Source organism: Ptychodera flava, chromosome 17, assembly GCF_041260155.1.
Source record: "Ptychodera flava strain L36383 chromosome 17, AS_Pfla_20210202, whole genome shotgun sequence".
Taxonomy (NCBI): domain Eukaryota; kingdom Metazoa; phylum Hemichordata; class Enteropneusta; family Ptychoderidae; genus Ptychodera; species Ptychodera flava.
The window spans coordinates 37125112-37149627 of record NC_091944.1 but is presented as its reverse complement, the minus strand read 5'-3'; the positions used below and the strand labels follow the sequence as shown (position 1 = coordinate 37149627).

The following is a 24516-nucleotide window of genomic DNA, read 5'->3' as shown; positions in this document are numbered from 1 at the left end:
TACTACCCCGACATTGCAAAGCGTTTGACAATTTCATGATGACGAAGGCAGACTTGATCACAGTAATGTGATTTTAAAAACTTTGATCAAATGATGGTGTTTTGGACTTGTACACATTATTTATTGCTCCTTGTTGAATGTAGATGACTGCTCTTACCGATAATCTGACGATTCTTTAACTTCTTCATGTTGCTCACCATCCATTATATCAAGTTGTCATACTTTTTACGTTATGAAGCATGACAAATATTATATTAAATACAGTACATACTGTGAAGTACTGTCTCGCCATTGACTCGAGATAAGTGATAAGCAGTACAGTTCATGGTCAACAACATAATATTTCCGCTGGAGCTCTTATTCACTAAATATTGGTATTTACTCAGCGGCCTTGACCTTTGGCCCTCCTGTTAAGGTTGCTGTGACCATCACCCCTTTTGTTGCGTACACCAACATGTTAACTTGTCTAATCTCATCAAGGAAGTAGTAAAACCGCGGCAGCGTTGACGACAACTTTCTTGAGGCTATCGCAGCAATCAGTAAACAAAACCAAGGTGACCTTTAACATGTTTAAAGTCTCACCGGTCGGTGACACGCAAGACGAATCACTTTTAATTTGGCATTTGTACAGAATAGATCCATCATGAAACCTGAGTTACAGCCACGCGGTAACTGACCGATTTCGTAACCCCACGCAACACTGCACCTCAATCGTAATGATGGAGATTCTAACACTGGGTACGCCCATCCAAGGGAGGGGAGAGTTTCATTTTACACACATTACTTTCACGTACCTAACAGACGCTAAAATCATGTCTGCAGCGCCATTTACAGTTTATGAGGTAGATTACTGTTTTAGTTGCTGATAAGAATGCACAGTAGCGTGACATAATTAATTGTCCCGCCTTGCGAACTCTATACAGCCACTGGAAGACATCTCATGACTTCTGAACACAAAACATCAGCATGACCATTTGAAATTGTTTTCATAATTTTGATAACATAATATTTCAAATCCTTGTTCGTTATCTTCTCAAAATTATTTATTTGTAATGATGCACTATCCACCTTTGCTAGGTGTGTTTGAGTGCGTACTTTACTCCAAAAAGTAGACAATGGCCACTGATTCGGCCATTCGATACATGTGCGGGATCCTTGAATGATTGATAATCGAAGAGGTATAGTTAGCAGACTTGGCCCAGCTTTGGTGTCACTGGCTGAAATCACTCGATCGCATTTCTTCAGTTTCTTCCTTGTTTTTAAAAGTGCTCTCGTCTCATGATGATTCAGGCAAGCTATGCACACGGAAATAGTGAGTCGACACAAACATTTTAAAACAGGAAACACATTGATAATAACTTGAAACTTAAATTAATAAAACATATCTACTATCTCGATGAAATGCACTGTATTGTGATGCGACAACGCCATGAGGTATCTTAACAAAACTATTAGTGGCTGACGACACGCTACGCTTTCCAAACTTTTGCATGAAAAATACCGACCCTCCCCGATTGCTTGCATCAAAAGTGCTGACCCCCAACACTCTTTCCTTTGATAAGTCACAAGTAGCCTTCAATGAGCGAAACAATTTGCATTTCAATAGTGAGTCTGGTAGTCTTTCTACATTCTAACTATTTACCTTGTCAGCACAGTCTTTACATGTATGTGAAGTCTGTCAGCATATTATCGACAGAGCTATTTACATCAGTTGTATGACTTTGAGTGTCAACTGTCTACCATGTTGTGGACTATACATATTTGATGCGTTGGCAATTTAAATAGTAAGCATTGCAATATTGTACATTGGGAGAAGAAGAATTTCTAGTTTTATAACAGAAATACAAGAAAGATCATCAAAACAATCAGCGTCTGCCCTTTCCTCGAAGAAACAAAACAAAACAAAAGTTATATATTGCTCTGAAACAAAATTCATAATTTTCTTTTACATAATATTCACCACTATAATTTATGTTTGATGATTCTATTGGAGTTTAAAAAGAGTTTGTTTTTGTAAAATATCTATTTAAGTTATATTTATACAGTGAAAATACAAATGTTACACAGAGAATGTATTTGACAGTACAAGTACATACTGTCGAAACTACTATAAGATCTTCTGGATATTTCATAATTGACCGATAAACTGAAAATTCATTGTTTCCATATTCACATTTAAATGCAGTGTTTTAAAATATAAGTTTATCTCTTCCATATCCTTGAACTAAATGTAGTGGCCCTCCCCCCTGATTCATGCATGAGATGAAAGGGCTGTCCCCAACTATTTACATACATGGAAATTGATATTAATTCTGTTCAGGCCATGAGCAAGTATCTGTAACACATAGCGTTTTATTACAACAATAACCTGCCATTTTAATAAAAATAAACGTTAATCATTGACATCTTTAGTTTTTCTGCAAAGGTTGTACAATAAATTAATGATTTTTCCGTTTTCGTATGTAGCATGTGTCTCCAGTACCACAGTTTTGTTTACAAAGTTGATTTCAATCTAAGTTAAGTGGGTCAGTTGATTCAGGTTACAAATCCCCATGGTATAACAACATAATATTATTAGCGTACCCTCTGAGTGCTGTGTGTAAATCATTATGATTTGTAATGAAGACAGCACCTACATGCCTTCAGTACACAGACACTCCAAAACCAAAAGTAACAAATGACATTGCCGCGTTATATTGTCTTGCAAGGTCGTTTCTTTTTGTGGTAACTTAGTTCCTGAAACCGTAGGATATTTTAGAGTCTATGTTGTAATTTTATCCAAGGGCAGATTTCAGAGCCAAGGTTGACCCTTTGAACTTTGCTCTCGTCATGTTTTGTGAACCAAAGCACTCTCCGGGGTCAGCACGAGACTAGCCACTTTATGTCCGAGACGGCGAGCTCTATTTGTATTCTATGTGCACCATAAACACAAACGGTGACTGAACAATTGGGCACTCTGTGCATTCTATGCAAAAAAAAACCGTTGAAAATTAGATGACGAGTTCGTGTGACACTGTCTGCCCTGGTGGGGGCCTTGAGAGCACCTTAGAGTTTAGTAGCCGACGTTGTTACATGCAGAATTTATTACTCGAGTCATTGCGTCCCGCGTGATCTACAACGAGACTACACTGAATCTCTATGAGAAAGTTACCCTGTTATTTAGTTTAAGAACACTTCTTCCTCCCGTGTAAGCTTTCTGTTAGGACTGTTTTCACAAAACTTGTTCGTAATTAAGTTGTCCACTTTTAATCTATGTAAAATACATCCTTCATATGCAAATAATTGCAAATATACCCCTCAGTCAGGACACCAATAATAGATTTATCACGCATTTACACAAAAATTAAATCTTTTGGCATAGCTTTGAAGTTTTTATAATGCGATGGTTAAAATGTCCAGGCCTTATGGAAAGGGATGTAACATGGGATAACAATAGGAGAATTTTTCGACATGCTAAGTTTGTGTAAGTATAAATCATTGCGGAATACCAGCGCTACAACTCAAAACAGACGTATGAAATATGGGTGCAAAGATGTTAAAGATGTTAAAGATACCCATAAGCCGAGTGCTTGTGACGTCACCACTGCTGTGGTTCATGAGGGTCATACTATCTTTACACAGGCTTATTTATATCCTGGTACAAGTAGACACTGGCAACACACTTTGCACAAATACATATATTTAGTGAGGGTTCGTTTACTACAATGAAAGGGATTAGAGAATTTTCACTAGCATAGGGGCGAGTATTTCAAAATGTGGTTGGACGGAGTTTTATTTACTAGAGCAATAAATACAGTGAAACTTAAGTCTGTACGGCACAATGTTATCCTGCGATAAAATCTAGAAACTGCGTAAATGGAATTCGAAATGTTGCCGTATTTTCAATATCTTGCTTGTTGTATAAGTTTAAAAAGTGAATTCACACTATGGGAATATGGAACATTAACTCAAGGTGACCACTCTTAAAAATCATTAAAGGAAAGTATAAGTGAAATATTTAAGGGAATTTGGTAGTGATATGAAAAAATGCGATCAATGTAACTACATCTCACTTACAAACTTAAAACATTTACGAGGACAACTTTTGACATATAGGCATGGCATCAGTTGTTGTTGTGCCGGTATGGATTCGAGTCCTCGTTACGACGTTAATTATTAACAGTTGTAATTGCAATACTCAGATTATTGTATAACTATTAAAGGACGAATGTAGGCAGTAGTGACAGTCGCTACTGCAATGAAATCTGTACTTTGTCAATTTTTGGAGAGTGACAGTTTTGGGATTTTAAGGTACTATGCGCCTCGAAAGTAAAAGACTTAAAACATTTGCTCAAAATTCCCTCAATTAAACTTTCAACCAGTTTCTTACCAAATTAAGAATAAAAACCAGGGGTCACCATGCAAACTTTGTCACCAGAGAGATATATTACCTAATATTTACTGATATTTGAGATTCAAATGGCCACCATCCCTGAAATGTAAGACGGTGAAAATTTTCTTATTTCATGAGTTTCACAATGAGCACCCAGAAGTGGTAGAGAAGAAAAGAATTTAAAAAGTTTTTAGAGTCTGAATATCTGAGCCCGAAAGCGTTGGAGAACATGAAAATTGATGGTGTGATTACTGTGTTTATCGATCGATTTCAATACACCTTTATATTCTGGTGATGGAGCAGAGAAAGAAAAAAAGTAGAGAAACAGAATGGGATTGAGACTTCTTAGAGTCCGCCTTCTGTTGCTATGTATAAATCATCTTTGAATCAATGAGAACATGGGACATTGTACCAGGTCCGCCAAGAAAGTCAAAGATCGATGCAAAATTCGTACTTGGTGAAAAGGATATGTATATAAAAATTCAGCTGCCTGTTTCACATTATGAGAAATGGTACCGTGTCCTACTTACGATCGACCTAAATAAAACACGGGTCATGTACTGACATTTTGACTCGCTACCATTTTGTCATTGATCTATGGCGTTTATCTGATAGGTGGAGAATTCAGTGTCTTAAAATTCCGTGTCAGTATGTCTGTCAGTGTGTCTGTCAGTGTCTGTCAGTATGTATGTCATGTCTGTCAGTATGTATGTATGTATGTATGTATGTATGTATGTATGTATGTATGTATGTATGTATGTATGTATGTATGTATGTATGTATGTATGTATGTATGTATGTATGTATGTATGTATGTATGTATGTATGTATGTATGTATGTATGTATGTATGTATGTATGTATGTATGTATGTACATCCACTATACGCGTATATTACTCTTGTAGTTAGTGTGAGGATGCGCATGATAAGTTTACGAGCTCCCATCGCTCAAATGTATAACCCAAAATATGAAAATGAGCTTGGAATTTGTGAACATGGTAAAAGAACTCAAGAACTACTTGTTAGATTGCTCTGATATGATCTCGTAAACTATTAGCATCGTTATTTTTTGCCCAATGTTGGCTTTTCCCTCCTAATGGTCGGAAATATGCCAGTCAGCTGAAATTTGGCTGAACTTTTGTCAGTCAGCTTAAGGTTGCCTGTCAGGCGAAATATTGCTCACGAACAAATCCGTATTTGTGCCTTTATCAGATCGATATGTCAGAGGGAATGTTGTCACAAACAATAAATGATGAATGTCGATTAGAGTTACTCATATATCAAGTGTCTTATCTATGTGTTCTTTACATATTGAAAAAAATATTCATATCATATATCATATCATATCATATCACGAAACTAACGAAAAAAGTGTCAATATTAAAGACATACGGGTCTGATTTAGTCTCACCGTATTTAGAGATCGAGTGATACAATTTACTCAAACGCCATCCCATTATGTAATTGTTTTTGAAATGCTATTATTTTGAACAAAACACCGCCGCATTTATAGGTCGTTCTTTTGTTGATGAAGTCAGTGAACTGCAGATAATTCTGATCACATGGTATTTCTGCAGGTGATGTTGAACGAGATATACCCTGTGTGAAATCCTGTTCGGACTCTGTCGTATGGTTTCACTCTTTAAGAATGAAAATGCTATTATCAATCGTACGAGTTGTATTTCAGTGCTAACCAGAGAGATTCAAGGACATGCCTCAACCCCCGTACATTACCCCATGGAAAATTGGCATAAGCGTATCCGAGTCCGTATTCTTACTAATCTTAGCCTCAACTGGTGTTGGGAAATATGTCCGCTGGTCAATTTCCATGGCCAAACTGTCGCTAATCCATTATGGTTGGGCTAGAGTAACAACAAACATGTCGGGAAATGAAAAGATTAAGTTTTTTGATTGGCATACATTTAGTTTATTTATCAACACTTCCAGTGATTATCCTATATACGTCTAGTTTATTTACCAACACCTTCCAGGCCTCATGCGATTCACGTTTTACACCTTGTATTTGTGTATCGAACACCTGACCAACGACTTTAAGACTAATGAATTTTAATATATGTAAATGTGACTTTTACACACCACACATGTATATAAACCCTTATATTTTGTGATAGGATTTCGTAGTTAGTGTTCAAATGCAACACTCTGTACTGGCTTGTCTGTACGTCCTCCCGTAATTGCACTCCGCCACAAAACATACACTTAGCTGTCGGACGGGATTGGAAATCTTCCCGTGGATCAATTTTGGAAAAATGACGACTTGACCTAAACCACAGTCCCTCTGACTTTGCCTAAACTGAAAAAAATGCCAAAAATTGAAATTGCAAAAGTTGTCCACATATACAAACGTCTGTGTGACATCATCCCTAAAATTCTTCAAACCGAATTTCAATGCGTAATTTCAGAAAAATTGACTTTTTCTCTCCAAATGAGAAAATTGGCTAAAAAGTTTGCATATACAAATATTGTCTATTGTCATCACTTGTACACATCCCTACAAATCGACATACCATATTCAGATATTTTAAAGCTATCAGTGGCTATACAGAAAAACGTTCTGACTGAAATAAGAAAATTTACCCGAAAATATCAAATTTCACATCAACTTGAACAAATCTAGTTAATCTCTTTTTTGGACACCATTAACACAAATCTGAAAACTATCGAATAAAATGTGATTCAAAGGAGAGGTTTTCACCATAGAAATGAAAATATTACGATTTTATCTTTGACAATTTGTTATCATTACATGCTATATCTGTTTCTCCTTGCCAACGTGATCAATTTAAATAATGTCTATTATGCAGTCTTTCCTTGTCAGTTATTTTTAACTTTCATTATATTCGTTTACTGATCACTTTGACACTGTCTTTTTATCGTTTTCTCAGTATTTGGAAATCCGATTCAAGAGTAAAGTTGTCCGCATTTTAGGATGTATTACATTCATCGCTCAAACGGTAAGTTTCAGTGTTATCGCATGAAGTGTTAGTGGTTCCAGTCCACAGTCGCTCGTCGTTAGGTACGCGGGGTGGGGTGGGGGGGGGGGCGCCGTCTGCAAAAAAGGGTCAGGTGGGCCTTAGCTGTGTACCTAACCACACGCGACAGTGTGCTGGCGTTATCGCTTCTTGTGCTATGTAGTTGTATAGTGTTATGTAGTGTTCAGTTGGAAAGATGGAAACGAATGTACGAGTGTACCGTAATGCGGACAAAACAATTTTCTCACCAATAAGTTTAGTGTTGGTGAATGACGAACAGATCAGTTATGTCAGTCTGTATGTTACATGTAAAGGACAAACGCTGTGATAGCCAAGAAGGCGTTGAAATATGTTGTTATGCTGCATTCAACAAACTGTAATATCAGTGATTGAGCACTGCTTTCATCCATATAGGTGAGCGGAGAACTATGTCTGGCATCTCCAGACCGTATCAACTCCATGTAGATAGAGGCTAGGTATTATTCCTGGCATTACTACTTTAGAACAACACTTCGCATTGAACACAATTGATGAAATATTGTAAAAAGCCAGTACATTTGTCAGATCCATATTTGGTCCATAACGGACAGTGTACGTGTAAAATGATGATAGAATTTATTCATGTATCGGATATGTCTATATGCTGTTAGCATTTGAATTAAATAATGCAGCTCATGATACATTATCTGAACAATGAATTAGTATGTACACGAATTCTAGTATTTCCACCAGGGCTGTACTGGTAAATCTTAACGTATTTTTTTTCTCGCAACGATAAAGCTACAAGTTTCAAGTAGTCGAGTTTTCACTTACCGATAGGATAGAGATTGTCGCGTGCTTTACCGTTAGAAATGTTCAGTGCATAATTTTGACGTGAGGTTGATGTAAAATGCCTTGAAGGCACATACTCGTTTGCAATAGTTCAAGTTTTTCGGCTGTTTCCGTATCACTTCAGATGATACATGTATTTGATTCCCGTCGGTTAGCAGTCGGGATCGGTGAGACATATTTCGGTCTATAATTTATCTACCATGTGGTAGATCGACTGTTTGGTGCAGTGTATCAAAAAGTGTAGTGACCACTTTATCGAAAGTTCATCAAAAATTTCACTTGTAGATAAGAATTTATCACATTTTTACATCGAATAGGAATTGTCGGCAGATAAAGTCGACGCCGTTGATATCTACATTCCCTGCTATACTTCAGTGCATGTTTGATCTTTTAAAATTACTTTATCTTCACAGACCTTATACATGGGTATCGCCATTTACGCGCCGTCATTGGCACTTAATGCAGGTAGGATTTGGTTTGTTTTTTGTGGCGGAAGGTTATCAGCAACGAAACACTATAGATGTTTCAATGCATAGACTTTCGTAAACATAGATAGCGATGTGAAACATTTATGTACATTTTGAGTTTAAAATATACACATATTATTCAGCAACAGAAACACAGAGCTGTTTTTGGCATAAGACGACACTGTATTCACTTGATGTCTGATTTTTCGCTACCGTTGGTAAGATTATTTATCACGTATATTCAGTTGATTTGCCGTTATGCCATAAAAAATCACATTACATTTGTCGCAGGCGTTTGTTAAGGTATTACTCCTAATGAAAGTGAGAGACTTTAAACTCAACATTTCCTCGAGACAACTTTGAACCATTATCTTCAAAATGAAGAATAAACATTTTGGTTCATCGTGCAGGTCTTGATATTAGAGAAAGTACATACTGACACTTGAAATTAAAAATGGCCGACATCCCAGCGTTAAATGTATGCGGTAAAATTGATATTTTGGTTTTCACAAAATAAGAGGTTTAAACTTCATTTACTGACAGTACTTCAAAATGAGATCACACAAATGGTAGCCGGTAAAGTACTTTAAACATGTTAGAGTCCAAATATCTATCTTCCAGATGCATTCTACCTTGAGTCGTAGGAAGTTTGATTCCATAATTCAACATTCGCACTCAAACTAGTTTGTCTGCGAGGCAAAAAATTATTTGGTAAAAGTGTTACCGTTTTCAACTTCATTTTCTTTGCCCAGTGACACCACTGGTCGAAAGAAAAACATGTGTTTGCAAACATGTTCGTGTGATTTTGATCTGTTGAATTGCACATCATAAAACGGAAAAAACGGAAAAACCGTGAAGTTTCAAACTTTGTTGCAGTTTACTTTTATAAGTATATTTGTTAGAGACTCAGTGTACCAATGGACGTGACGATCTAAAACTTGCGTGTATTCCGGGTAAAGGGGAGAAATGATCGGTGTTTTGTTTGAAGAATGATTTGGTTATTGAATGTAAAAACCTTGCGAAGAATTTTATTAAAAATCGCTGGTTCTATAATCAACTATATTTTCAAATTCTTTTTTATAACTGCAGTAACTGGTTTTACACTCTGGGGTTCTGTATTGACATGTGGATTAGTGTGTACATTCTACACAACCATTGTAAGTATTCACGCTGTATTTTTTGGCTCGAGATCAATTCTTTTTAGCCACTTCAAAACCATCTTGATAACGGATTGCGCAGCCTGGTTAAACTCTTTCGAATAAGCTGTGGATCTATCACAATTTACGGAAATAAGCAGTGCACTAAATGATATTTAAATTGTATTATTCATTCAAATTGAACATTAAATTGTACAGAACTGAGCCAAAATGAAACTTCCTTTTAAAAATTGCAAAAGTTGTGAATATTTTTTGTTCAAAAAATTTATGCATGCCTTGTTGATATATTGAACACTACGTTCCGTCTCACTGATGTAAAGTTGTAAAGGCATAAGTAGATCGAAGTATTTTACAAAAATGCTCCTCGACTGAAATTTCTGATTTCTGTATTTTCAACGATGGGCATTTGTTGTGGAGATAGCGAGTCAATTCCTACCAACAATCTCATCATCATACGCAGAGGAACAAATTTCCGGATCTTTGGTTCACGTGACTTTTCGAAATTTTGTCTAGCTTCTTTTTAAAGTCTTCTCAGCTCTATAAAATAACCAGTGTATTAACTTTTTGCAGTTTTTCCTTCAAATTGGATTTAAGAAATTGGTGAAATAATGTAACTCCATCACTTAAACGAACGTACAAAATTTTCAGCTGATGAGACAAAATTTAAAACGAATGATTCTAAAAGCAAACGTTTGATAATATTATCGATCACTGGTGCGTCCAATATTCATATCTTAACACAGAGCAGACCACGCTCCATCATGTTATAAATGGGATTTTTATTTTGTGTACATAGGGTGGCATGAAGGCTGTACTGTGGACAGATGTTTTCCAACTGAGTATAATGGTGGCAGGGTTTCTCGCTGTCATTATTCAAGGCTCGATCAACGTTGGTGGTTGGGGAAGAGTTATGGAAATTTGCATCGAAGGTGAAAGAATTGAATTTGACAAGTAAGTACAAATCTATTGCCTCGGACAATATTTGTGAAAAGCAAGTACATAAATAACAAACAAACAAACAAAAGGGGAGAGCATTGAGGAACTATTTTACCAGTGGACAACATAAACAGCTTTACCAATTATAAAGAAATTTAAACGAAGTGGCGAAGTCTCTGCAGTCATTTTCTTTCAAAGACAGTGAATTTTCTTGCATTGCCACGCATTAAGTAACCTTTAACATTGCATGTGTGTGTTTCTGAATTAAATGGTAATGCATTATTTACCAAGAACGAACGACACTCCGTCTTTTTTGCAGTTTCAGTTTTGATCCAACCATTCGTCACACTTTCTGGACAATCTGCGTGGGTGGACTGTTCACATGGTTGGCCATCTACGGTATCAACCAGTCACAGGTGCAACGCTATTTGACCTGCCGTACTGAACGCGATGCAAGAATGTAAGTAAGAACACAAAACGAAGGCTACGTCTTGGTCTTCGACGGATTTAGTTTCAGACTTTTATGGAAATAAAAGCAACTCGCAATCAATAAATTTTGAAGTGTACCTAACAGGAACCTCACCGCTATTGCAACGATCTTTGTGTATCTGTTCTGTGTGTTTATTGTTTATTAAGTTGTACCTGTTTAATTACTTAGAGCATTCAACTGGCCAAGTACTACTCTAACTTTCAATATGGTCTGTTTACAGTGCTATATATCTGAACATACCTGGATTGCTGCTAATTCTTGCCTTAGCGGCTTGTAGTGGCCTTGTGATGTATGCTACCTACTATGACTGTGATCCATATGACGCTGGTTACGTCGATGCAACAGATCAGGTACATATTGAAATGTGAAAGAAAAATAAAGATCACTGATTGTATGTATACACACTTCAATTTCATCATCTCTTTCTTGAGAAAAACCTGCCAATTTTGTTCAGCTTTCCGTGTGGGCGCACTAAAAATATTGTCCTCACAGTTATTGTAAAGTGATCTCGACATAGCCGTTTTATCCTCCAGCAAAGTCTATCGGGTCTTGTTCAGGTGCGCGGGATGTGCTTGACACTGAAACATTTCGTTTTAAGAGGGAAAGACATTTGTTTCTTAGCAACCGCATTGTTTTAAATTTGAAAATCACTCAGGTGGCAGAAAGTCTGGTTGATCACTGACACATATATCGTCTATCTTTCAGCTAATGCCATACTTTGTCATGGATATTCTAAGTTTCCTTCCTGGGTTACCTGGTCTTTTTGTCTCCTGTATGTTCAGCGGAGCTCTAAGGTTAGTGACGCTAACATTTATATGACGTCAAACATTTTGCCAAAAAAGGTTGAACAACTAGACACTATGCAAACAGAGGCTCTTTGAATGTAAGCCCTTTGGCTTTTTGTTCACTTTCTACACATTTTATTTATTCATTTTTATTTATTTACATTTATTTACATTCTTACTGAGCGGCCGAGTTACTGAAATAGTAATTTTCATCGGGGCTCATACAATTTTCGAAAAAGGAAAAAAAATACATCTGTCAATACAAGAAAACAAAAGTATATTAAAGGGGAACATTTCTTTTAACATATTCTTTCAGTTTACATTTGAATGTGTACAGACTGGTCAAATTTTTCACTTCAATCGGTAATGAATTCCAAACTTTCGTGGCACAGATATGAAAACTACGTTGTCCAGTGCCTAGAACACATCTTGGTACATGACAATTCTCACGTGCAGTAGAGCGTGTAAAATAATCATAAACATTACTTTGTGGAGTAAAAATTAGATAAATATTGTGGAGCATAACCATTCATACATTTGAAACTTAAAAGTGCCATGAAATAAAAAAATCTTTGTCTAATCGACATAATGTAGAATATAAAGCATTTGAGGGAAAATCAATTGATAACTCAAAAAGTGTGCGTAACGCCCGTTTTTGAAGAGTATCAACTTTGTCAAGATTATTTGCCGTTGCATTACCCCAAACAACACAACAATAATCTAAAATACTCTGTATGAGACCATGATATAAGATAAACCAAAACCATCGCCAAGTGATGCGACTTTGAATGTTCAGTACTCCATGGCAACAAAATCAAGAATCAGAATGTCTTTGTTATCATCAAAGATCATGAATATCTACACATTGCTGTATTTAGAAGAAAGTAGATATCGAAATTGATCGCTAATATCTAAATATATAAAATAAAAATTGTTTTAACCGATGGCATCTTCCCTTTGAGGCTTTTGAGAATTGTTACTCTCGAAAAGAGTGTACGCAATATTATACAAAGTCACATCGTAATAATGCAGTGCCGAACATAAACCTTTCTACTGACTGTAGTATTATTATTAAATCGCGGCAACACATAACCGCTATGCACGAGTGAACCATAATTCAATGATTTCACTTCTGTAATAAATTCATCAGAACAGGGCACAGCAGCCAATCAGCATTGGAATTGAGAACAACACCCAATCAGCAGTCGATTGGCATACTCAGGCCTTGTTATTATGATTGACATGACAGCTGTACAAATTAAAGATAGTGACCATACGCCATGTATGGCTTCGACAATATCAACCACAGCCTAGCCCTGCGTACAGGTCTGTGTGTTCCCGGCGTTATACGGCCTCCACCACAGCCCTGCAACGGTTGATGGAGATGACTGGCGACAATGCGGTCCAGATCTGGACCGCAACGAAAAGACTCTTTTTGGCCGAAATTCTGCTCTATTGGGGCAAAATCCTTTCCCTGACTACCATTACCTCCTAACCACCCCAGAAAAGATGCGATTAACTTCTCCTAAAGTCCAAAACCGCTCGTTTTCTGAAACATATACGTACTCGACAAGTTGTATACCCATGGAGATCGCCATTTTGAATCTCGCCAGTTATCTCTATGGACCCTTGCAGGGCTGTGGTGGAGGCCGTATAACGCCGGGAACACACAGACCTGTACGCAGGGCTAGCCACAGCCTAGCTTTGTAAATTTGAAACTTGATTTTGTCCATCGGACAGATCAAATGGCATCTCAAGTTTTCTGGGGATGTTTCCGTCTGGCGTAACAGCCAGTCCAACTTGACTTCAACCAGTTTCCTGATGGTGATTCTAAGTACAATTGCTGACAATGAAACGACTGCGATTCTGAACTTTGTTACCGACCTAGCTGATAATCACATCATGATTTCCATCCTTTGGAAAACCTGACCGGGTTTGAAGGCTGGACATGAAATAACTGGTTTAGATCAAAATGCGCAGCATATCGTTATATTAGTCTCGGTTACCCAGACTGCTCTGCGGGGCTCGAAAGAGAGCCTCGCAGAGCAGTCTGGGTAACCGAGACTAATCGTTCCATATAATCCATCATTGCATCTGTCTAAGGTTTAGGTAGAATGCGCCTCGGGGACAGATATCCAGAGTGTCAAGCAGGCTAGGTTTGAACTGTTATTCGACAGATTACTGTTGTTTACAGATTACTGTAAACACATTTAATTCTTGGAAAACAACATCAGCTACAATAACCATTGAAATAGTATTAATTTTACTACAGCTACTGATACCATTACCACCGCCATCATCAATAAAAATGATCAATGGGAAGGTGATGGTGATGGTGATGACAATGATGGGAATAACAATAGCAGCACTGGTTAATGTCAATCATAAACCGATGACTCATGAGGCGGGCAAGAAGATAAATCTATCTCGTAATCATTCGTTTCGACATTGTGTGCCTTCAACGTCGCAAAAGGTCTCATGTAGATACAATTTGGACACCACTCTAAAATACAGAGAGTTACCATACACGAATCAATCTGATTTTGCGGTACATACAAATTTGAAAGAACCAAGACAGAAACTCACCTAATCATTGGTAGTCCTTTCAGTACAGAAATGACACAGTGGGCCTCCGTGTATCCGTATAACTACAGAAGAGATCCCTTCTACCATGCCAGATCTGAAATAATGGCAGTGTATTGCACGGCGTTCTACGTGGCAGCGAAGCCTAGTTAGATGGAGACTCCAGGTGCAAATTAACCAATTGTGAGCGAGTGTTTAGGACGATTGAACAATAACGATTGAACAGAAATAATGAGTGTATGATGTCATGAAAAATCAATGACAAAATACTTTAAAATACCTTGAAAGTGGCACAACAGCAATTAGACAAACAACAAGAGTAAGAATAGGAAAAATATAAACAGCAACAAATAAAATTCAAATAATTCCTGTCAATCGAGTTTTCATCACCATTAAAAAACGACATTTAACATCTGGAGGACAGAAATAGAAGAATCTTGAAAACAATTCTTAGTCCACGAAGATGCTGAACGAAAAAAATGTACAAACAAATTATAGGGAAATGTTATCAATGATTTGTACGAGCTGTTCCAGGTTTGAGTCTTACAGATTCAATAAAATACTAAGTTATAGTCCCCTTCAAATGTCATTGTCTGTTCACATTCAAACGTTACAAGACAAATGACACAACGGTGTACCCAATTGATCCCTCGGTTGACAAGCAACAAGTTATACTCCTTGTGTGTCACTTCAATGTCCACTTTGTGTAAACACGGGCTGATTCGTGTACCCTTATGCAAACATTCGTCACCCGATGGAAATTCTTGTGACCAACTGTGAAAAGTTACATTTTGGCCCCGCACTGTTATTTTTCTGCATCGACCTCGGAGCTGAACTAGTTTTCCAAAAGTCCATATGGACAAGTGCGTACGGATTACCTGGGACAACTAGTGTAAATAGTGGGCACAATGTCTGGTAAAGTCAAACTGTTGACCTTACCATAAATTGCTCAGCGGAAAGTCGTGGGTCATTCGAAGACACAAGCCATTATAAACACCCCTTGCTTCATCTTACTTGACGTTTGTCGTACAAGACTCTTCGTTTCTTATGCCATGTTTATATTAAGAGTCAGTAATTTCAATGCTCAGAGCGTGTTAGTCACACTAAGAAAGCCGCCCTCGGGCAGGCAGGGTAACGCCATAAAGTCGACTACGTTTCAGACTTAAAGCAAACTTTGGTTTCCTAAAAGTTTCCACTTTTATTGCAGTACCGTGTCATCTGGTTTAAATTCCCTTGCCGCAGTCACCGGAGAGGACATCATTCGTCAGTATTGGAAAAACATTCCGGAGGCAAGGTACACCCTGATAACAAAATGTCTTGGTGAGTAAATGTATCGTCGTTGAAAGTTTCTTATAAAATACTAGTTAATTGAAATCATGACAGACTTGTCCAATGTCAAAGCCGATATATGTTTAAATGTAATATTTTCAAACTGTGTTGATAATGTCAATCCAGAACGATCGAAGTGGTTAGTGGAAACAGTTTTAACAATTTAGTTTATGGTATTCTTCTAAAATTAATTTATTTTACTGAATATATTTAAAGTAAAATAAAATAAAGTAATGCATAACAATTTCACGACGTAAATTCACAGTGTATCTACATATAAAATTAATTGACTATTGTGATATTTTCAGCTCTTTGTTATGGCTTGTTCTGTGTCTTTATGGCGTGGATATCCTCAATGATGGGTGATGTCTTACAGGTAAGTTACATGCCTACGCTTCTTGTGTGTTTAATGTAAGATGGCACGGATACAGAAAAGATGAGGCTCGCAGTTACCAAATCAATTTATTACAGGTTCAATGAATGAGTCGCCTAGATTAATGCCAAATATTGATTTGCGACAGTTAAAGGGATACAGTCTTCGGAACTGCGCTGAAAGGTTTTATGGGACCCATGCGACCAATGTTAACACTGTATCAAGGGTACGATGGTGATTGATGAAAGTTAAAACATGTCTGTCATAATCTACATCGTATAATTTAAATGTTGCAGCTATGATGATGGGGTGCATCTAGATATCGTGCACGAAATACATTATTTGTAAACAAGAAACTCGCACAGGCGCAGTTCCGGTGACGGTTTCCCTTTACGCTCATAACCATGTACAGTGAAATGCTAAAATGACATTTTAGCTTAGTTGCAATGATGAGCATTCAGAGCAATGAGTGTGCTCTCACAACGATCATAGGTGCATATCACGTTGTTTCGAATTTGGCGTTAACGCGTTCGCGGTCGACCTTGCTTAATCTTTAGGTTGCAATGTTCCCATCTTAGTAAACCACGGTTTTTCCAAAAGGACTATAGCCTAACTTTTGATTTGTCAACTGCTTTTTGATACTTTCATTTAGATTTGATTCCATTTACGATTTACGACATGCAAGTCTTGAAGGTCAATTGTTCATATGCCATCTTCTCTGAAACCGCAAGTCCAGTATTCAATACCCAGTATTCTTAAATCTCGTCGCCCAACGTTCAGAAATACAGTGTAAAATTAATTTTGGCGAAAAGTTCGAACGAAACGCGATTAGCAATCAAAAGTGTAATGGATCCTTAATACCTTGTTTACTTAAAAAGTGATTTTTGGACATTCTGCTTTTTCTTCCTATAGGCCGCCCTGAGTATATTTGGTATGGTCGGTGGACCTCTGTTGGGTCTTTTTTCTCTGGCAATGTTTTTCCCTTGGGCAAATGCAAAGGTAGGTCTCACACTGATGACAAACTATAATTGTTTGCATCAATTTGGTTATTTTCAAACTTACATAGGTCTTCCATGTCTTATACAAGTGGTAAAATATCAAAGCATAAGAGCGGTATTACAGAATAATAAAAAAATGAAGACAAGAAATATTAACAAACATATACAAACGGTCTTGATACATTGCTTCAATAAAGAATTATGGGGAATGACTGTTTTCCTGACATGAATATTTATTCATGTTAAGTCCAAAGTTATAACAATGACGGAGTCTAATATCGGATGGATGTGGCTTTAAATATCTTAAGTGTAACCTTTCGTAATACTTTGCTTTTCTAAGACAAAAGTATTTGCGATTGAGGAACAAGTTCGCAAAGTTTTGTTGTTACTGACGACGTGGTTTTGTCTCACCTAGTCGATGACACAATTTGTAAGTGGATGATTCCCCCTAAAGATTGAGAAGTAAATAAACATATTGAATGTTTTGGTCATCAGGCGTTCCGTTAATTTGATAATGCTGTACGCACACTTGTTTGTTTATTTCAAACAGGGTGCCATCGTAGGTTTATTGACTGGTCTGGCAATGTCGTTTTGGGTCGGCATTGGAGGATTTCTTTATCCGCCATATGTGGATAAACCACCACGTGTTACCACAAACTGTACAATCCCTTCAAACTCTTCTACAACCGTTGCTTATTCAATCGGTACAACCACGGAGGCCCCTTTGCCCCAGGATTCCTAGTAAGTTTTGATGTTGATTATCTTCTAATCTGTATCATCAACACATACATCCAGATCCAATCTGATTAAAATCAAATATGGAGGTGATGTTTACAATGGGTGCTTTTTCTTTGCTGTTCTGGTTAGCTGATCTGATATCAGTTCTTCGCTGAGCGACCTGATGTCATCTTAACATTTGATTTTGATTGGATTGATAAACATCATGCACCCACAATTTACTTTTTACCAAGTCATTATTATTATTTTAACCATTAAAAACCAAAATCGATTTGAGAGCCTCACAGAAGAAGCAACATTTAAGCAATGACAAAACAGTATTCGGAACACATGGTATGCATCTAGTAGTAATGTTCTGTAATAATATTGAGAAAATATTATGAAATTTTAATTCCTTTAACGTAATATGGTGTACAATAAGATGCAAATCAAAAGAAGTATACAATATTTAGCAACGAATTTACAAAATAGCTCCGCTGTCAGCAACGCGAAACCTGCTAAATAGGTGGCTGTTGGTCGTCTGTCGTCCATCAACTTTTTATTTCAAGCTTCCCTGTGAAACCACTCGTCAGAGTAGTTTAAAATTTAGTATGCAAGTTGCTAGGGGTGACTTTAGCCAGTTTGTTTAAATAATTGTGGAATTTGCATATTCATATTTTTGGGCAATTTTTCATGCTCTTGGTCAAAAAATCTTCTCTGAAACCGCTTGTCCGATTGGTTTGGAATTTTGTACGTGAATTGCCGGGGATGAAATTAGTCAGGTTTGTTCAACTGTAGTGAAATTTGCATATTTGTATATTTGGGACAAATTTTCCTGATTTTGGTCAAAAAATCTTCTTGTCTGATTGCTGTGAAACTTGGTATTAAGGTTCCTTGGATTGACAGTGACGTTACGTTTGTTCAAATCTTACTAGAATTTGCAAATTTGTATTTGGGGCCATTTTTCCCCATTTTTTAAAAAATAGATCTTCTCTGAAACAGCTCATCAGATTGCTTTGAAATTTTATGATCTGTATCAGTACAAATCGTGAACAAATCTGTGAAACCACATTTGGGGCAATTTTTTGCTGGTTTTTGGTCAAAAAATTCCAAAAATCTTAATCTCCTTTTCTGATTGCTATTTTGTATGCATGTTTGTAGGGAAGACCCGGCTGAGATTTATTGAATTCATGATAAAGCTTGCGTACTTATATTTTTGAGAATTTTTGCCGGTTTTGGTCAAGCAAAACGTTTGTCTGGGCAGTTAAGCTATGATTAAAAGGTTAGTACTCAGGCAAAGGGCACCAGCAGTTGCAGCTAGCACTGATGTATGCTGATGATCACAGGTTGGACTTTCCCGTCTCCCCCTCCCCTCCCCCCAAATCTACAGCACATTCTGAAATTTGCTTCAGATATTCAAATGTGTCCCATGTTCATCAGTATTCCCTTGATTTACAAACCAGCCACTGACATTTGTCATCTTTATCTTAAATATCGCAGCAAGATTTGATCGACGCTAGGTCACTTGTTTGACTGGTAACATGTAAAATATAGCCTATACAGTTGTCATCTACAGACCTAAACTAACTTGTTTGGTTGTTTTTATTTCAGCCCTCCAATTGCTGAATTCTATTCCATCAGTTACCTGTACTATGGTGCAGTGGCCTGGCTTACTGTCATCTTCATTGGTTTAATTGTCAGCTTTATCACAGGTAAGTAAAAAATACACAAATTGATCCCTTGTCGTTTACACTGCAGCATTGGCTACTGTTTGATCTTACCTGAGGATAAATTAATCTGCTTAAACATTGCAAGACATATTAGGTATAAGAAAATGGTCTTTTGGAGGAACTTAGCGGACTCAAAAGAAGATAGTTCACACATTTCACCTCCGTTGTTTTCCTTCCTCTGGGAATATATCAGATTATTTTTATTTATTTGAAATTGTAAGCAAACATCAAATTCATAGTGCAGCATAATAGAGTTCATCCCCTTTACAGTAAAATTATGTATGAAGTCTATGACTTGTGTCGTTATAGGGTTCAAGGATATTATAATGTAAATTTTAACCAAGACATGTATCTGTGCACCAGTTGCCTTCCATCTATGGCTAAACAGTCCCTTGCACCACAAACCCATGATATTACAGCGACTGAAATTGTTGATTTTAATAAGGGAGCCGTCATTATTTACAGCCTGGGGGGGGAGGAATTTCATCGGAAACTCCGAAATTTCGAGTGACCTCCCCTCGCCAACCATGATGAATTTGAGTAACCCCCCTCTCTAACTCTGAAATTTTGACTGAACCCCCCCCACTTAGAAAAGTTAAATACCAATACATGTAATTGTGTAAAATTTACAAAATTAGCAACAGTAAAGACCTTTCAAATCCTGATGTAACAGTTCAGTTTTATCCCAGATCCTATGATAATTTTGAGAAATTGATGTTTGCAATCTGAGAGGTGTTTCAATTTATTTCACGCTAAAAATTGAGTAACCCCCTCCTTCCTCTCCACATTTTGAGTAACCCCCCCCTTGAAGTTTTCAATTTTTTGAGTGACCACTCTCACATTCCTCCGACCCCCAGGCCATAAATAATGATGTCTCCCGAAATTCTATGTCAGATTCCAACATAAATGATATGAGTTATCCATGTACAATGGTCCAATTCACATTGTAGGACCAACAAAACCAGAAGAGCTAGATCCCAGAACCATATGCCCAGTTGTGAACAAATGTTGCTGTTTTTTGCCGAGTGGACTAAGAAAGAAAGGCTATTGCGGAGTACAATACATTGAACGCGAGGAGGACGAAGATGAGAAGAAAAGCCCAGAGAAACAATATCCTGATGATGTTGTAAGTCATTGGAGAATATTTTACATTTTACAGCGAAAGTAACCGTGAAAAGATGACAATGTAGAAGCTACTGGCACATAAATTTTCAAGAAATTGGACATTTGTCCAGCTTGTTTTGTTAATTTTCCAGTTTTAACATCAACGTGAAATGGACCAATCTCCAGTGTGAATTCAACAATTGCCAATTAGCCAAAGAGGTTATTGAATGTTAAGGTAGTATATGCCTCAAAAGTGAAAGATTTAACTTTTGCTCAAATTTTCCCCAAGGAATCTTTCCAAAATACTCTTTCAAAATCAAGAATAATAATTGGGGGTCACCATGCAAATTTTGGAACTGGAGAAACAAATTATCGAATATTTACCATTATTTAAATTCAAAATGGCCACAAACCCTGTAATAACTCTATGTAAAAAGATAAAATTTTTGATTTTCAAAAACTAAGACGATGCAAATTTTTCTTATGCTAAGAGCTTTAAAATGAGCTCCCACAAGTGGTAGATCAGAAAAAAAATGCAAAAGTGTGAGAACATCTGTACCCCAGGTGCATTCTAGTATAACATACTCTTTGTTGACTGTGGTGCTATTACTATGCCACAATAAAAGGGAATATTTGGTCTTGATGATTGGAGGCAAAATTGACGTTTTCTTGATAATACTTGCCTTGGCATATCTACAGCAGTCACGCATGTCTGCCAGCAGATACTACTGGGGATTAGCCGGGCGGTTCTGTTTGCGGCCTCCGCTGCTAGGTGATTGGGTACCGTGCGTTGTGGGTTCGAGCCCGATTGAAAACCATCATATTTAATGTAGTAAATGTACACGCAGAAATCTCCATTGACACAAATGCTTCTATGATTTTCAGGATATGGTTACTGTGGAGGTACAGGCTGACATGGACAAAGTTGATGGGATTAAGAACGACTTAGAAATGAACGGCAAGGCTAATAGCGTTGCTGTGCAACACGAAAGTGGACTGTAGCCTATATTGCAGTACTCCCAGAAACCTTGCATAACATCAAGATGTGTGTGTGGAATCCAGTGCAAGCTGACTCAATGGACTACCTTCAAGATGTCCATCAACTTGGTTTAAACAAATAGTGATGGTGTTACCTCGCCTTCTATTTCTGAACAATAATTTTATGTTCAGTCAATCTATCAGTTTTAACTTTCTGCCTTTTATGACCCCTTTGTTAACAGAGTTTGTTGCTTAAAAGGCAAGCATATGTTGGAAATATTTAGAATTGTGTTTTACTGAGTTATCTCATAGCGGATACTATAGCATTTTCTGTAGAAATATATCTCAAGATATTTTTTGGTTTAAAATTTTAAAATCATACACAGAATGCACTGCCTGCCTTTAATTAAAACGAAAAATATCTGTTTATCAAATTGGTTTCATGGAGCCATGAAGAATTGGAGGGAGAGAGAGGGGGAGGGGTGAGAGTGTTTAGTTTAAATAGTTTTGATATATTGTCCTAATGTACAATAGCAACCGGAAGCTATGAATGACCATCGGATTCATATTTGGACCAGTTTTAGTGTATGTATTAATCATATTATTTGATGTTATTTGATGTTCAAAACTTTTTGTGAATATTTCAAAAATCATTCCAAAATGTGGCATACGTTTACCCTAAACATGGCTGCATTTTGCATATGGGTTACCTTAGAACCTATCTGTCAATTTGCATATGGATTACCCTAGAACCAAGCTGCCATTTCAAAACTCCAAAACTTAAAAACGTATAGGAGTCCTACTTTCTAGATCGGTTCTCTTTATAAGTTGAGTAAAAGTTATGATTATAAGATGTCGGACAAAATCATTTTCTCAAATAATACAAAATTAAGAATTTCAGCAGACCTTGAATAGAAATTTGTCACTTATTGCATACATCAGCATATCTATTCAGCTAAATGCTGTACAAAGTTTGTGTACAGGTTCTCCAAAGAGAAAGTGAAACTTACAAAATTTGTTCAGCACTAGAGAATTGATAATTTGTATCCAGCATAAACATTAAATGTCAATGGATTCAGTCAGATTGAAATCTCAACTTGAATAGTGTGCTCTGTACTTGCTCTTGAATTGGTTAATTAATATTCAGATTTGGAAAAGGTTTTACAATCTGGTAAATGGTTATCCAAATACACACAGCTACAGCAAATACTATTTGATTATGACAAATTTGCAAAAAAATGAACAACAAATAAAAAAAAGAGTACAAAAGTGCCAGGAAATAATTATGAGCAAAGTCTAGAAGTTTAAACTCTAGATTTAATTTTTATCTACTCCAGGTGCTATGAAAATAAAGTTCTGACATATGTAGAATGTGTGTTTGTATAGTGTGTCACAATAGAAATGCATATCATTTTTTGTCACAGAGATTGACACATGCTCTTCAAAACTTAGGCGCATCAGAACATATCACTACAATACACCACATCATATCATCATCAGAGAGAATAAACAAACATATCCTTGTAATTTAGTCTTTTGTAAATCAACACTTGATTATTACTTTTTGGTATTACAACTCTGTTTACTAACTTTGTATTTTAATGACAGATGTAGTTTGACAATTGAAAAAGAAGGTAATTGGATTTTTATCAGAAACTTTTACTTATTTTCATAAATGCAATTTTCAGTACCTTAAATACAATTTTGCCACCTAAGTGAGTCATAAAAATCTGAAGATATCAATCATATTTTCAACATGGCAGATTTCTACAGGTAAAACACATAAGATGACAGAAGTCAAAGTTTCACGTTAGACAAGAATTTCATACCAGAGGTGCCTAAAAAGTTGAAAGAGTTGAGCTAGTTTCACAAACAAACAGAACTTTTTAGCTATGAAAATGATTGGATATGTTTTTAAAGTACTTATCAGATCACGATCTCAAACTCTTGCTGTGGTGAGAAGTTGACTTGTACCTACAATGTATTTCAGTATCATGCAGTTTGACCCTTAGCACCGGACAAAAGCTATTTAAAGTAGCGAGAATTGTGATAGCCAAATGATATGACATCTTTTTATATATATATAGAAATTAAAGGTATTCAGAGCACATTCTTTGACTCGTATTTCAATTCTTTCTTTATGACTCTATTCAACTTGACCTGAAGTTTCCAAAGTAATTGATTTAAAGCCCCAGTAATGATAACTTTCAATGATAATTTCACCATTTTTACTTTCAATGTGAACAATAATTCCTTGTTCTTCTCCCCAAAGAATGTTGGTATTCACAGTATCCAGCTTGTCAACTCAGCCCTTATGGTTGTAAAGTGCATTGTTATTGTTATTGTTATTGTTATTGTTACTTCTGGTCCAGACTAGAATTCAAATGTAAACAATAACTATGCATTTACACATATAGACGCTAAGTTGATAAGCTAAATAGTGGGTTATTCAACATTCTTTGGGGAGTAGAATTAGAAGTTGCAATTGATTTATAAAATGAAAATAATGAAAAAATCATCGAAGGTTAGCATTACTGGGGCTGTAACATTGATCCATATCACAGATCAGAAAATGTTTCATGAGACTCACACTTCAACATAACATTAGAAAAGTGCACATAGCCAATTGTGCTGATTATCAGGCTTCTTCAAGACCCAGGGCTTGTTTTCCAT

At 36.7% G+C, this 24516-nt stretch overlaps 1 protein-coding gene across 2 annotated transcripts in view; it reads left to right on the top strand.

Annotated features, from left to right (window-relative positions):
* LOC139116231 (sodium-coupled monocarboxylate transporter 1-like) overlaps positions 1-23953 on the top strand; it is a 31736-nt gene extending 7783 nt beyond the window's left edge. For both annotated transcript variants that reach the window (XM_070678813.1, XM_070678812.1), the window contains exons 2-15: positions 7279-7347; positions 8610-8661; positions 9753-9820; positions 10617-10771; positions 11076-11216; positions 11467-11596; positions 11952-12040; positions 15822-15934; positions 16252-16319; positions 17229-17315; positions 17865-18055; positions 19643-19743; positions 20712-20887; positions 21751-23953. In XM_070678813.1, the coding sequence (XP_070534914.1) occupies positions 7279-7347; positions 8610-8661; positions 9753-9820; positions 10617-10771; positions 11076-11216; positions 11467-11596; positions 11952-12040; positions 15822-15934; positions 16252-16319; positions 17229-17315; positions 17865-18055; positions 19643-19743; positions 20712-20887; positions 21751-21867 (1557 nt within the window). In that variant the 3' untranslated portion in view covers positions 21868-23953. The remainder of the gene's footprint in view (positions 1-7278; positions 7348-8609; positions 8662-9752; positions 9821-10616; positions 10772-11075; positions 11217-11466; positions 11597-11951; positions 12041-15821; positions 15935-16251; positions 16320-17228; positions 17316-17864; positions 18056-19642; positions 19744-20711; positions 20888-21750) is intronic.
* Positions 23954-24516: the final 563 nt, after the last annotated feature.